Source organism: Glandiceps talaboti, chromosome 16 (genome assembly GCF_964340395.1).
Source record: "Glandiceps talaboti chromosome 16, keGlaTala1.1, whole genome shotgun sequence".
Lineage (NCBI taxonomy): Eukaryota > Metazoa > Hemichordata > Enteropneusta > Spengelidae > Glandiceps > Glandiceps talaboti.
This window is the reverse complement of record NC_135564.1, coordinates 8,062,243-8,078,755: the sequence shown is the minus strand read 5'-3', so window position 1 is coordinate 8,078,755 and position 16,513 is coordinate 8,062,243. Positions and strand designations below refer to the sequence as shown.

Below are 16,513 nucleotides of genomic sequence, written 5' to 3'. Positions count from 1 at the left end.
GCTACTAACTGTCAAGGCTATAGTACATGGCTTTCAACACTCACACAATTACTGATGTTGTAGAAAGACTGTCAAGAATGCAATTAAAAATGTTGTGGTGGGGTAAAAAAAAAAGAATTTAAATAAATGTTACAGTAACAAACTAAAGGGGGCCATACAGGTAAAACATCTAGTATCTATCACTTAACTTTTACTTATCTGTATCAAAAACTATTTTTGGTGATTTTCTATTTTATAATTAATCTTTCTTCAATTATCAGTCTGTCTGGCTCTTGATTGTTCTTTTAAGTATATCAATCTCAGACTATGATGTACTCATGGTATTTTATGGTTGTGAGACATGGATTCTCAAAAGTAGATGTGCAGAGAAAAAAATCAAGCCATGGAAAATGAGATACTACTGGTAGATCATGTGTATCTCCTTTTTGACATACAGACACAGAAGTCTAGTAACTATACATGTTATCATTTTCTATGATCTCTCTCTCCACATATAGTCAAATGGATAAATTCTACCTAAAATCTAGCTAAATCTCCTGCTAGGGAAAGTGTGAAAAGTGCAAGTCAGTAATCACAACCTGACAGGCAGGTTTAATTGGTTAGTTTGTTCAATTTACTACAAACTCAAACCTCCAGGTTGAAAGTAAGTCACTGGAGGATGCGATGCGATAACGTCATCACATTAATTATAACAACGTTCCAATACCACTACACTTATGCTGTCGCTAATAAGAATGGAATGCAGGCTTAAGAAACCCATTTGACTATAAGGTGGAGAGAAAGATGACCACACGTATAGTTACTAGACTACAGACACACATTTACGGTCTGACACATTACTTGAAATAAAAAGTTTTGTAATCTATAACACACGTCATCTTAAAACAAAGAGGGGTTTCAATTTCAATATCAAAAACTGTCATTGCTGTTTCTACCAAATAAATCATGAAGTGGAATTTCATTTGTCCCATTTTCTTTAACTAAAAGCTTTGATAATATCGTTTAATCTATTCAGGATGTGGTACATCCATGTCCTATCTACCAGGGCCATTTGATATGTTCCTCTCAATTACGCACACGACAACCACAGAGAAATACTTAATGTCAAATTTTATAGTCTTTGGTGTTAAAAGAATCCATTCAAGTATGAACAATTGGGCATTTAGTACTTGAAGCTTGCAACATGTTAGTCCGGTAGTTGGCACACGTGCTGTACATAAACAGGAAAGATAAGGACGTTGAAAAGTACCGAAATTTGGCTAAAATCAAATAAACAAGTAGTGAGAAATACGCCAATCTGGGGGTCAAAGGGCAAATGTGAGTTTGTCAAGAGAGGAAATTCGTTTGATAAAAGTGAAGACTTTAATCTGTTAAAGAAGACTGGCTTTCTAATAAATGGTTTTGTTTTTTTTGTAAACTTGATGAAGTGCAGATTTACATCAAGTGCAAGTACAGACCTTGACATTTTGGAATCTATAAACACTGTATGTATAAAAGAACTGAGAACGGTGAATGGTGAATGTTGACGATATTGCGATTTGTGAATTACCGGTAATTACCACTCACTTTTTGTAAATCATTTATATATACCTTGTTGAAAACACTTGAAAATCACACGTGTTCTGATTGTAGCTGACTTAGATGTGTCTATGTAAGTTTGGTGAAAGACACTGGGTTTTGGGCTCCTCAGTTATCCAGCCCACAACAAAGTCAAGCTAGATATATCCATAGTCTCTGCAGGGCTACGTCCAACCCATGAAAAAGTCACGTCAGATAGCAATTAGGGGTTTTGGGCTACTCAATATCCAGCCCATGACAAAGTCAAGCTATAGATAGATATAATCTCTGCATGCAGGGGAACTCAATATCAGACATTGTCAAGCGACAATAGCCAACAATCTTTGGGCAACTCGACACTGAATTTCCACAATATCCAGCCAATTGACACTCAAGGATCTTACAAAGTACTTATAACTTTACTTAATGATGCAAACGTAATATAATTCAAGCAAACACCTCATTTTGTTGAAATGTTGGCATGTCAAAGCGTGTTAAACAATGTCCCTGTCAGTGTCTAATCTGCTGATGGTTGTACATGATGATAAGGACATGACAGTTACTGTAACGACATCTTTAGAGATAACCTGTCTACGTGTGACCACATAATGCCTTCCTATATCTATGCATCCACTCTATAAGACTTGAATTGTACAACATTTAGTACTCATAGGTATGTTGGATAATGATATGGTTGTTGAAAGTAACTCCTTTGAATCAAGTAGATCTACTGTATAATTGAACCAAGCCAGCTGTCTAATACACGTCGAAGTGTAAGAGATCTTTGTGTTTGATACTTGAAATACAACACACGTGCCATTCCATGATGAGAAACAGCAGCTTTCTCTGTGAGTGGGTTTGTATACTGTTCTTTGGATTGATGCTTTCTGTGTGTGTGTGTGTGTGTATATGTGTGTGTGTGTGTGTGTGTGTGTGTGTGTATGTGTGTGTATGTATGTATGTATGTATGTATGTATGTATGTATGTATGTATGTATGTATGTATGTATGTATGTATGTATGAATGTCTGTTGTCCGTCCGTATGTATGTCCGTACATAGTTTACGTACATAAATACATATGTTTATGTATACAAGTGTGTATGTATGGGTGGGGGAGGGGTGGGGGCATAGGTTGGACAGTACCATATATTGTATACTAAGCATATTACTGGACTCTTTTTTTTAGTCAATAAACTTTTGTACCACTACCAGTTTATTTAAAATATGTAATGAGAAGAAAAACATGCAATTAAACTAAGCTTAACTATTATATAAAGTTAGTTTATTTTTGTTAACAAATTCACATGTAAGACAAAACTCTTTCTTTGCCTCTAGCCAAATAACCTTTCATGTACCTACACACCACATTACAACACACACCAATGGAACTAATATCAATGATGAAAGTAAATTGACCATGATCTGGTTTCAGCAGACCAGATTTGACAAGACCATGTGTTTTATATTTAGCAACCTGATCTTAGCTTGTACAGCCGACACTACAGTGTACACAAAATAATTGTCTTGATTCCTATAGAAGTGCATGATATTGGTTAAACTGTTACATTAAACTTCTATGTCTTGATTTGTGTGTTATCGTAATTGTAAAACCTAAATTAACTGTTGACTTGATACTAAATTGCTTTGATTCATGTAATGATAGAGCTAGACCATATATTGGGACTAACTCATGTGTTACTCAGATCTTAATGGGCTTCGTTCACACAACAATGTTTTCAAATAAAAATGCACAGAGTTTTTGACTGTTTACACGAAAATACTTAAGGTGGAATAAATCGATGTTGTCGCACATGCACAAAAACTTGAATTAGCTATAAAAGTGGACTTGTAAGTATGTCATTGATGGAATCATTCCTGAGGTCAAATTTGTATATTTTTGAACATTTGCCTTTCGGTATTTATGTGGCATGACTCCATTTTTTTTTAATCTTGTTAGTTTTGCCAATTTACATGGATTTCGTTTTCCAATGAAAATCATTTTAAAAACAATCCGACTTTCAGCAGCATCTACAAATCGTTGCATTTCCATGTGTGTCTCAGTGTAAACGGTAGGTGCAAAGACATCAAAATAGTTGTGGTTTTAGTTTAAAATGTTATCGTGTAAACAAAGCCTTTGACATGTATAACTTACTTGTATCCTGATTCATGGAATACCCAGGTCTGAGAGATATACAGTACACCATAACTTACTTGTGTCCTGATTCATGTGCTATTGTAAATGCCAAACCCAGACCACTATCTTCATTGACAGTACAACTTCTGTATTTACTGCACATTCCATTAATTGGGGCAAAACCTGCAAAATATGCATTTAATAATCACATCTTTTAATACATGTACAGTCAGTTTACAGTCAATAAAACAACAAATTTTACAACGATTCTAAAATGAAAGTTGCTGCATACCTTTTAAAGGGGAACACCACTCCAGGAAGTAATGGCATTTTGACAAACTATGAGTTCTGGAGAGTCATTTCATGATTTTACATCATCTTGCGATTTCAGAGAAATAATATTCATGAGAGATGTTTTACACTGAAGGGAATAAGGACTCAGGAGTCATGAATATTCATTTTGCAACCATGAATATATTATTTTTGCTGACTCCCATGATGCAATAGCCCATAGCAAAGATACCCTATAAAGGCACAAGATCAACTTGATGTTTCTCTGAAATCGCCAGTGTTGTTGTAGGTGATGTAAACTCAGGCAATGACATGACTCAAGAATCCACACTACAAGGAAACACCAAATTGAAACTCTTTTTCATCTCTGTTGTACATTCACAGTTGTATCATAGGTCTTAGCAGAGATGAATATGTGTTGGATGAACAATGAATATTCATGACTCCTAAGTGCTTACTACCTTCAGATAAATAGTCACACATTGCGGTTTATGAAAATGCTGTCATTTCCTTGCCAGTGAGCAAGCGACTGTCGACAGTCTAGCTTTTCCCCTGAAAAAGAAGGAAGTAGTCTACCAACCTAAAGTATCACAGGGTTCATTTTTCCATGAACAGATGTCAAGTCCTGTGAGGAGCACAGCATGGTCATGTGATCCATTCAATGTTTGTAATGTAGACTGCCACTGACAAAAACTATTTAGTGTATGGTCAGCATGATGGTTTATTATCAGACCAGGCTGCAATCAAAACAAGTACAAAGTTAGTCTAGTCTAAGGTCTACAAAATAGATATTATGTTATGTTATGCTAGTATCTTGCTGGTGCAAATCACGAGATCTGATTGGTCTAGACATCAAAATAACAGTTGGCATGCCTCCAAATGGCCCTGAATGAGAATTGATGTTGTCTGTATCCATCATGGTTGTCATAGCCATACTATTGACCAACCCCTCCCCACCCCCAGCCCCTACTCCTGACACCAATGTGTATGTCATCAACTTATCAAAACCTCAGGATATAACGTCCTAATGGGTGGTTTTAATAAGTATATCTAAAATAATATTTAAAGTGTTATTAGTTCTCACTTTCAATGGAACAACATTTGAATTAACAAATGTGAATAACAAAGGAGCTTAATTGTCACACTTTGTAGCACAGTTTGTTTACACTCTACTCTGCCACCAGAGGGCACTGTTTACTGGATAGGTAGAACTATAACTTCTCACTAGTGGAGGGGTGGTAGTTTGTATATTTCATTACCTCATCTTCTTCAAGAAGTATAAGACTAACTAACACCACATTAATATTATCACCTATACTGCCATCTTGAAATAGCTGTGAAACCTGCAACAACAAAAAACCAAGATAATACATGTCAAACTACCACAATGGTCAACAACTTGTACTTGTATGCATTGGAAATAAAATATACTGATATGGGGGATGTAATTGGTTAACATGACATTAGCTATGGTATGTTTTGCAAAATATCCCCTCACAAAAGGCCACGTAATGTGAGGTAATGTGCCATTGAACTCTACAACATTCCATTGTAATTTACTATTTAAAGAGTGCTAGCGTCAACTTTTTATGTTGTCTTGTTTAAACAATGGCTGCATCGTTCAATCAGAAAGATTTTAGTCTAACTATTTCACATTTTTGTAAATAACCACAAAATTATGCATACAAAATTGTTGCGGATAGTGGAGTCGGTAAAGCGACATTCGACAGCCCTGAATGCGAATAGGTAGACACATAATGATGCATGCAGGAAAGGAATGAGAATACTCGGCAGACAAGGATATGGAAACTGCAAGTCATTATTTTAATGTCAAAATCACACTTGTTCAATGAATAAAATACAAAGAGAAAATATGTATCTTTTAAATTTTCTCTTACATACTAAATAAATTGTACTTACCATATTTAGAATCGTTAAGACGTACGTAGTTACGTTTCTAGAACCGTGACTTTCTAACATTTTCTGGTCCACAACAACCAATGTTTCTACTGCTTTACTCTCGACCGAGTTATCTGTGGACAACGACCTTCTCTGCCTTGTTGTACTGTTGCTATGGTTATCAGGATACTCATCCCCAGCTATGGGACCTCCATCTTCCAAGACATGCGGCTGAACTGTACAAAAATGAGGAAAGTGTCAGTATTACAAATGAATGAAATGTAAGGCCTTCAGGCTAAGTAGTAGCTGGTAAGTGTATACATGTTAATGTTTTGAATTATTTTAGTTATGTCAGTGTTTTGAGGTTCTTTAGATTTCTCTAGGGAAACATTGTGTTGATTGTTGCTAAAGCGGCAATACAAAACATTATGTTTTCACTTGACTGTGTTTGTTTTCAATGGTGGCAACATTTCTGTTGAGTTGATTTTGGGGAATTGAAAAGTCACAATAATACCGAGTGATACTCAAAGTGAATATGGAATCTCACTACCATAATCTTAGGTCAGGGTATTTACAAACTTACATGAAGGTGCAATATGGCCTATATATATACCAACAATGTAACAATTCATACACATACATGTACATGGAAAAATGAGTCATCTCTCAACCTACATACCAGTATTTACAAGTAATCAAGAATCAAGATAATGAGAATATACTATAAATCAAATTAAATTTGTTTGTGATGGCAAATTACAGAAATTTAGTGCATTTTAAAGGGCCATGTTTCAGTCCCAGGTTTTCACATTAATGTTGTTATCAGTGGAACCATAAGGATTACAATCATAGTATTATTATTTTGGTCAAGACCAACTTTTTTTTTAGTTCTGCCAGACGACTGTTTTTCACACAATAGTTTTACGCCTATTCCGCATAGAAACTGGTTTTTATATGTTAAGCTACAGGAGAAAGCATCCACTGTGTGGATCAGTAATGTCAAGGGTAATTATCAAAGGAGCTTTCACAGACACAAAATTAATTTGTCACAACATCTCACACTGTGATTCATTTCACGAAATATACATTGCAACGTTCATTTCAATATGCACCCAATTAAGTTATTGAATAAGTATATTAAGTTCACTGTTCTCATACCCAAGGAAATTTTAATTCATATGTTGTGAAGTGAAGGCAAATATATGTGGTGAAAAATCAGTAATATACAGACACTTAAAATTGTGTTGAGTGCTGTATTTTTTGAAAGGGGTTGTGGTTTTTACTAAAAACTACTAAAAAGTTTATATTGAATTGAACTGAAATGTGAAGGCTTCAATAAAACAGCAGAATTCTGTTGTAGCTAGGAAACATCAGATCAGCGGAAATACAAAATGTAACGATCAAATCCTTAGACCTAATTAATATTCAATATCTCTAGACATTCATACACTGTAAGAAATGTGAAAGACATTGGCAATGATGATGATGTACTGTGATGGTTGCATGACATTGTTTTTACTAAGAAAATGCTTAACATGTGTTGTCGAAAAATCCTAGATATCTCCATTTGATTACATTGCAAGGCAAGTCCAAGTAAAAGGTGATGCAGACGTCAGTGGTAGCTTTAATTTCGTACAACTACACACATTTAGCACGTCCCAAAACAATTAGAATAGTTCATACAAGATAATACATGGCACAGAAAGTTGAAACTGCAGTGTGATGTGTTGTGTTCTTGACCTAAATTTCAAAACGACAACTTAGAAAGAGATCGGTATTTGCCACGAGAAAATGTCAACTATTCTAAATAGAGCGTATATATGTATAAAACACTGTTGTAAGATTTATAATATGTTTAAATATAACAGTACTATAGTTCAAGTATTTAGACTGTGAACACCACAGCTATTAATTCAACTGCATAGGCTTCCTGCTAAGCTCCTCATCACACAGTAACTATGGCATTATACATGTACTACTGGTGACTGAGTGACCTGTATTTTGACTCGTGCTGTGACCTGAAATGACCTAGTCAAACACATACACATATCATGTTCTTTTGGTGTAGTTATGTACCTCATATGTATGCACACCAATACGTTGTTCTGGACATTTTATCAACTGTAAATGGCAACCATTGAATAGTCATGAAGTTTGTCTATAAATTCCCTCATATTTTAATAACATAGTGCTATAAATTCACATTTCAAAATAACACTCTAAATACATACTGCACATATGAGTAATTGTGAAAGGGTACATCATAATGCCATCAGTGTTCCTAGTGATATTTACTGACTGACTGACTTCCCTGGCATTTTTCCAAGGTTAAATGTTTTTAGAATCAAATAAAAAACAATGGATACTACCCCCAAATATTTCTTTCCAAATAAGGTTAAAATTAGTAAATTAGTAAAATTTATAAAATAGATACCACTCACAAAATTTACTATGACTCTGGTCATATGCCTTCTTTTCACATTTGAAGGAGTTGAATCTATCTGCCTGTCTTATTGCAAAAGTCAAATTATTATTGGAGATTACGCAATGCCTGAGGACCCCCACCCCCACGCTATCCCACACACACACACACCACAGAATAATTTTGTTAAATCTGAAATCAATGATTACAGAATCTTCACAAAGACTACACATACTATCAAAAATGACAATCTCTCAACAGAATTATTACACATTTTGTTAAATTTGAAATCAATGACAATCAAATTTTCATCTTCACAATTAATCTATTTATCAAAAATAACAGACGACAGCATTATCTTTTATCTGTCTCTAAGTTGTGGGTATCAGCTGCAAAATAAATTGTAAAATTGAAACAAGTCGGTAATTTTTTCCTTTCATGTTAACATCTATGGAATCATTGTACTCCTTAGAGACCTCCTGTTTGCCAATGTCAATCCAAGCTAAAAGTATAATGCACCTCAGGGACCTAGTTCCTTGAAAATCAAAAAATGTTTCAATTCTCTCCAAACTTTACTAAATGAAAGGTTGTTCCCGGTCCATTTGAAGTAATAAAAGAAATTTTGGGGTTTACCAATGTGTTTTCAAGGAAATTATAACAATTTTTTTATGTTTTCATAGCGACTAATTACCACAGTATTCGTCGGCCATATTGGATTCTAAAATGACAAAATTTTAATATCATTTTGACTTCTATTTAAAAAATTTGTCAGGTGACACCGAATTTTTTTATCAATTTTAAGTCAGAATAGGTTGAAATTTTCTTGCACAAAGTAACAGCAAAAGTTAAAACATTTATTCATGAGTGACGTTAAGAGTAAAGTTTTTTGTTGTTTACTCTCTGTGACTATAGTATCGATATCAATTTGTCGGTTTTTAAACTCAAATGATGGATGAGATTCCGTTAATACATCATTTGAAAACACCTGTGACCCAAATCACTTACAACTACAAACAAACATCTCCCATGTGGTATCCAAAACAAAGTAAGTCATTTGGACATTACTTTAAATGTCACAATGTATCGCTGATAATTCAAGTATCAATTTCTCTTGGCGTACTGTTGTCTGAGAACCGTCCCCGAGTAGATGGACACAGAATCCAACGCTGTCTCCCCTTTTCAATTTTTTTTACAATCTAATGTACCTATACAAAGTAGTGCTAACATTTAACAAAATTAATAATTAACGTATATCGTATTTTTTTGGAATTTTTTGAATACAAATAGTCAAACTGCAGAAAAAGAAGAGAAACTAGTCTGTTTACAACGCGATCTGTGAGTTTACTTCGCTGTCTCACAAATCGCTTGTAGCGCTGTTTATATCGTGATCTGTGAGTTTACTTCGCTGTCTCACAAATCGCTTGGAGCGCTGTTTATATCGTGATCTGCGATTTTGCTTTGGGGTCTCACTATCCGCTTGTAGCACTGTTTACATCACAATTTGTCAGTTTGCTTCGGTGTCTCCCTACCCGCTTGTAATGCTGTTTACATCGTGATCTAGGATTTTGCTTCGGTGTCTCACGCTAACCACTTGTAACTGTTTATATCGTGATCTGCGATTTTGCTTTGGTGTCTCACTAAGTGCTTGTAAAGCTACATGTTTACATCACAATCTGTGATTTAACCACTTGTCATGCTTTCAACGGGAACTGATTAATGTGGTTTAAAAATCATAGCCTCAAACTGATTTGTCACAATGGGGAGTGATAACATATGTCAGCCTAATTGACTATATTCAAATGAAGTCATTATGTAAATGAACACAAACTGATTGGTCACAATGGGGAGTGATAACGTACGTCAGCCTAATTGACTATATTCAAATGAAGTCATTATGTAAATGAACACTCAAATTGATTGGGGAGTGATAACGTACGTCAGCCTAATTGACAATATTCAAATGAAGTCATTATGTAAATTAACACTCAAACTGATTGGTCACAATGGGGAGTGATAACATACGTCAGCCTAATTGACAATATTCAAATGAAGTCAATATGTAAATTAACACTCAAATTGATTGGGGAGTGATAACATACGTCAGCCTAATTGACAATATTCAAATGAAGTCAATATGTAAATTAACACTCAAATTGATTGGGGAGTGATAACATACGTCAGCCTAATTGACAATATTCAAATGAAGTCAATATGTACATGTATCTCACTGAAATGAGCACAAATGCAATATAATTAACATATTGTGAATATTACATAAATATCTACAAACTTGCATGCTGATAACTGCCATTGTAGGGCGAGGCTAAATTCATCGGTTGATGTTGATAGCATTACAAGTGGTTATAGTGAGGCTGTGGAGTAAAATCACAGATCGCGATGTAAACACACTAACAGAAAACATACTTCTACGATAGGCCCATCAATCTTTTAATTTGGGTGTGAAATTGCATTTCTTGTTGTTTGTCAAATACCATTCCATATCTTGCTGCGAAAGTAAAGTGTCATCCTCAGTTACAGCAATTTTGATACGTTACAAGATTTTATAATTCGTATTCACAATCACGTGACAAACAGTGTCAATTGTCCAAGTATATTTTCCGTTCTGAGGTTGAATTTCTGACAGCAAAGTGAACCAAAGTAATTTTGTTTTTGATAGTTTTCTGTTAACTTTATATTTTGTAAAGAAAGTACTGAGTTTAACAGACAGATTTCGCGAGGTTGACACGCACTCAAAAGTTTTGGGTAAGTGCTTACAATGCAAACATCTCTCCACACACCTTGTGAAATATAACACTTACACTCACTCACTCACTCATTCATGATGTAATGTAATGCAATCTTATCTTCCATTCTACATCAGCTTCGACTTCCATTTGCTGATGAAAGCATACAAGGTAACTTTTGTGGTAACAAACCCCTCGAAACGAAATATTTACAAAAGACTCATTCGTTCTGCATTAGCATCAACTTTGATTTGACGATAACAGCACAGAGGGTAATTTTGCATGGTTACACAACAGTCTATGATTTCTAGATAAAAGCATACAGGATAACTTTTGTGGTTACAACCACCTCCAAAAACGATGTATTTACAATGGCCTATTCATTTGGCATGATTCATACTCAATTAACAGATCAAGTGCCAACATCTGTAAATGTCTCTGTTGTTATTTAGCAACATTCAGAATGAATGTGAGTAGTTCTGTAATGCAACGTTGATTTGCCGTTTTTGTGTTTGCAGGTCGTCACCTCTACTTTGCTTACAAATTGTTGACAAGTCAGACAACAATGGCTACCTTTACAGTTAATGTTCAATTGACTGTTTTTAATCCCATCAACCATGTACACCAACAAATCTCTGACAAGCTAGCCTAGAATCCAGTTATGTGGGAACTGTACGTGCTCTCGCTTTCCCCCCTGGCATTTAGCTAGAATCTAGTCATGAGGGGACTGCACGTGCTCCCACTTTTCCCCTTACCACGCCTGGCATTTAGCTAGAATCTAGTCATCAGAGGGGACTGCACATGCTCCCACTTTTCCCCTTACCACGCCTGGCATTTTGCTAGAATCCAGGTCATGTGGGGACTGCATATACTCCCACTTTTCCCCTACCAAGCCTGCCATTTTGCTATAAGATGTCACACATTCAAACCTAAAATTACATCACGATTTCCTGCAGCAACTTTGAATATTGTAGTCATGTTTACAATCTTACAGCTATACGGTCCTCTCAGCTGGTTCTAATCATACAGTGTCACTTATACTGATGTCATCTCATACATGTAGTGGGAAAAATCCATAGAAACCTAGATTGCTGTCATATATATTAACTGATTGCCATGGTAATACATAAACATCATATCATATAATACACAAATGTAGACATGGGACGATAGCTGGCAAAAACAATCGGTTAGTTCACAATATTTTGCGGGCTCAATTTTTCAGAAATTTGGTTTTAAAAAATTCTTTATTTTTAGCAATTATATTTCCATCATTGGTCGGATATCCCTCATCAAGTAATTGATCTCAATATTACAACTAATCCTACCAACACAAATATATCACTTCTAATATCTCCACCACTATAGCTACGTTTCAAGTACATAATACCTAGCTGGTTATAAATCATAGCAGTATTACTATTGTCTGAATAAAAGTTATACACATTTTAGTATAGCTAGGAATTCCTTACCTTTGCCATTCAAGCATAAATAACAAGTATCCATTATTATAATCATAATTCACAACCATAAAAGGCTTAACAATGGACTATGATTCATGTCTTGACTTGGTTTTATGGGACACTGTATTAGCTATAACACTAACAATAACACCTTTGTTAACTATACACATTTACCACTACACAGAGTTATTACATGTAATAATTAATATTCTGAAACAGGACTGTGCAAATTTGGTTTAGTGTACTCAATGTAGTTTATGATATTATTAATAATGTTTTCATTCAGATTCTATCAATAACATTAATATACATACAATTGTAACTGTTACAGTGACTGTATATAGTATTGCCTAGTCAGTTGTTTGTAGTCTAGAGTTACCAATTGATGTGTCTATTTTTAAGACCTATAGTTGCATTGTGCATACAGCCATTCCAAGTTCCTGCAACCGTTAAGACCTACAGTAGTTGCATTGTACATGCTGTGATTCCAAGTTCTCATAGCTGTAAAGATCTAGTTGCATTGTGCGTGCCGTCATTCCAATTTCTCATTCCAATTTCTCATAGCCGTTAAGATCTAGTTGCATTGTGCATGTAGCCATTGCAAGTTCTCATAGCCATTCAAATCTAGTTGCATTGTAGATGTAGCCATTGGAAGTTTCTCGTATCAGGCAAGACCTGGTTGCATTGTGCATGCACTAAGCATGCAGTCATTCCAAGTTCTCATAGCCATTCAAATCTAATTGCATTGTACATATAGCCGCTACAAATTCTCATAGCCGTTAAGACCATAAGTTGCATTGTGCACGCAGCCGCATTCCAAGTTCTCATAGCCATGAAAATCTATTTGCATTGTGCATGTAGCTATTCCAAGTTCACATAGCCATTAAGACTGACTGCTTAACTGACACGGTGGTACAGCCATTCCAAGGTCTCACGGCAAAAATCTTAGATATCCTTCTCTGCGTGATATTTTCATAGCAAGAGAAGTCATGTATTAAATTGATGTCACTATCAATTAACTCAGATGTACACATTTATGTTACCAACGAAAAAAAAAGTAGGCCAGAGGTAAACACTAATTGGATATACAGTGAGGTCACAGTGACCTTGTTTGCCCTTTGAAGTTGTTCTGATAATAATGTATGTTTGCCGACATTTGTGACTGTCTGGGTTTCTATTACATGTTTCTTACAACCATATATGCATTGCGTTATACCACACACACAAGCCAAGTTGAATGCATTCAAACAAAAAATTTAGACTTTATATACCGAAAGTGCTATGTCAGTCATAACAACACAAGGCAATATCATTGGTTCGGAAGCACTAAAAATAAGAATTAAAACGTTCAAAATTGATATAATAATTTCTTCATAACTTGCTATGAATTATGCTTGGTCTAATGATATTTTTCTCCAATATTTGTCATCATTCAGTTGAGAAATACTTGTGACCTAAGGGGTTTGTCACTACTTCCGTTAACTCATCTTTCTTACAGTTGTAATGACAAGGCCCCTTAGGTCATTCATTTTTCTCGAATGACAAAACATTGAGGAATGACATCAAAATATTTGAGTTCATTACTTGAGTAGAGTCATGTCACACAAACAAATTACTTACATTTTTTCCTCCTACCACAGAAGTGCTGTTTCTGAGGATTGCCATGTATGTATTCGTCACTGACTTCCACAGGTTGTTCTTTTTCCACGATAATATGACTTGGACGTTTGGGGATTTTAGGAAGCACCGATCGTTTGTACACCATGTGTGCTTGTTGCTTTTGAGTGTGGTCAATACCATGGAAATCATGTAAATGAGATGGCAGTGGTTCTATCAAATATTCTTCCTCATCAGTTCGTAGTAATCCAGTCTGAAAAATAAAACGAGAGTTAAACATTATAAACACGGTCAAAGGAATATATTGACTTCAACTAACATAATATTTGTGACCTTCTCAGGAAATACCTGCCAACTACCTTTCACTTTTGTGTCTCGAATTCTCGGTACCTGCAATAGCATTTTACCTCATGCTAGAGGGTCAAAATAGGTCAAGAAGGTTGATATATTCACATGCGTGCCTATACTTTGCAAGCCTCTATTGAGTTTAGCCACTCTGGCCATAACCTAAACTATGTTAGTTTGCAAGCCTATTGAGTTTAGCTACCCTGGCCATAACCTGAACTATGTTAGTTTGCAAGCCTATTGAGTTTAGCTACCCTGGCCATAATCTGAACTATGCTAGTTTGCAAGCCTATTGAGTTTAGCTACCCTGGCCATAATCTGAACTACGCTAGTTTGCAAGCCTATTGAGTTTAGCTACCCTGGCCATAATCTGAACTATGTTAGTTTGCAAGCCTATTGAGTTTAGCTACCCTGGCCATAATCTGAACTATGTTAGTTTGCAAGCCTATTGAGTTTAGCTACCCTGGCCATAATCTGAACTATGTTAGTTTGCAAGCCTATTGAGTTTAGCTACCCTGGCCATAATCTGAACTACGCTAGTTTGCAAGCCTATTGAGTTTAGCTACCCTGGCCATAATCTGAACTATGTTAGTTTGCAAGCCTATTGAGTTTAGCTACCCTGGCCATAATCTGAACTATGTTAGTTTGCAAGCCTATTGAGTTTAGCTACCCTGGCCATAATCTGAACTATGTTAGTTTGCAAGCCTATTGAGTTTAGCTACCCTGGCCATAATCTGAACTATGTTAGTTTGCAAGCCTATTGAGTTTAGCTACCCTGGCCATAATCTGAACTATGTTAGTTTGCAAGCCTATTGAGTTTAGCTACCCTGGCCATAATCTGAACTAAGCTACTGTGCAATCCTAGAGGTTGCCACTGATAAGTTACTCTGGGGACCTTTAGAAATTAGAGCCAAGCTACTGATGGCAAAGTATTCTATGTCTGTTCACTGGGACACACACCGATAAGTTATACCAGGTCCTATACTATACCATAATTCTGTTTACTGGTGACACTGATAGGTTACTTCAGGTCCTGGCAAACTTGAATTTCTTTACCCTAATTCTGTTTGGGAAGGGGGGTGTTATTGATAAGTTACTCCAGATCCAGGGACATCTATGGCAAAACTGGGACATATTGATAAGTTGCTCCAGGGACCTTTAAAGGAAAACTGCTGGCAAACTATTCTAGAAGTCTGTTTACTGGGACACACTGATAAATGCTGGTGGGTATATCTTGGTCAACACCCCAGACAACTTTAAGTATCAAACCATCCACCCTAATCTCAATAGTTAAATACTATCAAAGCTGATTTCTCAATGTCCACGTTGTAACTTTGTTATAGTTGATAGCGGTAGACATCATCTCATCTGACGTATCACTCATCATTGGTCATTTCAAGAGTTTTAGCTGTCACAAGCTTGATTAGCTGTGTCACTGATGTCATAGTTGCCATGGTAATCAATCAACTGATAATCCACATAAGATAAATTGATGTTTTTCACAAACTTAATGTGGTGACCTTTTAACCCGTACGTGTGCAGTTTTGCATTGAAATGCCACACCAGATAGATTGGTCATCACAAATCTGATGATGATCTCTTCCGGCAAACATCCGGATGGACGGACGGAACTTTGCTTGCTGTTAATTGTTAACTTTGTTCAAGATTGTCCTGTCAAATCATCATAATAACAATTTCTCGTACGATGGAAACAATCAAAAAATTCAAAACTCTCGCCCAATTAAAAAATTCAAAACTCTTGCCCAAACCCTGTGAATAACCATTATCTGCAATAATTAAAGGGGAACAAGCTGAGTTTATACATTTCAGAGTGTAACTTTTGTGGCATATTAAGGATGGACTTGCAGTATTCTACTTGGTGAAGCACACTTAACCATCACTTGCAATTGACTGAACTCAACCCAGGTATTAATATATAACCTATAAATGATCAAATGATGTAATATTTCATGAGCAAAAAAATTGTGAAGTAATCCTTCCTTTGCAACCAATTGTTCTAATAATTCCAGAAGACAGTTT

At 35.7% G+C, this 16,513-nt stretch overlaps 1 protein-coding gene across 1 annotated transcript in view; it reads right to left on the bottom strand.

Moving 5' to 3' along the window:
- The window catches only part of LOC144447363 (A disintegrin and metalloproteinase with thrombospondin motifs 18-like), a 112,125-nt gene that overhangs the window by 15,037 nt on the left and 80,575 nt on the right, over positions 1–16,513 (bottom strand). The window contains exons 4-8 of the mRNA XM_078137347.1: positions 14,132–14,381; positions 5,904–6,118; positions 5,243–5,326; positions 4,564–4,720; positions 3,770–3,875 (exon numbers count right to left, since the gene is read on the bottom strand). Coding sequence (XP_077993473.1) covers positions 3,770–3,875; positions 4,564–4,720; positions 5,243–5,326; positions 5,904–6,118; positions 14,132–14,381 — 812 coding nt within the window. The remainder of the gene's footprint in view (positions 1–3,769; positions 3,876–4,563; positions 4,721–5,242; positions 5,327–5,903; positions 6,119–14,131; positions 14,382–16,513) is intronic.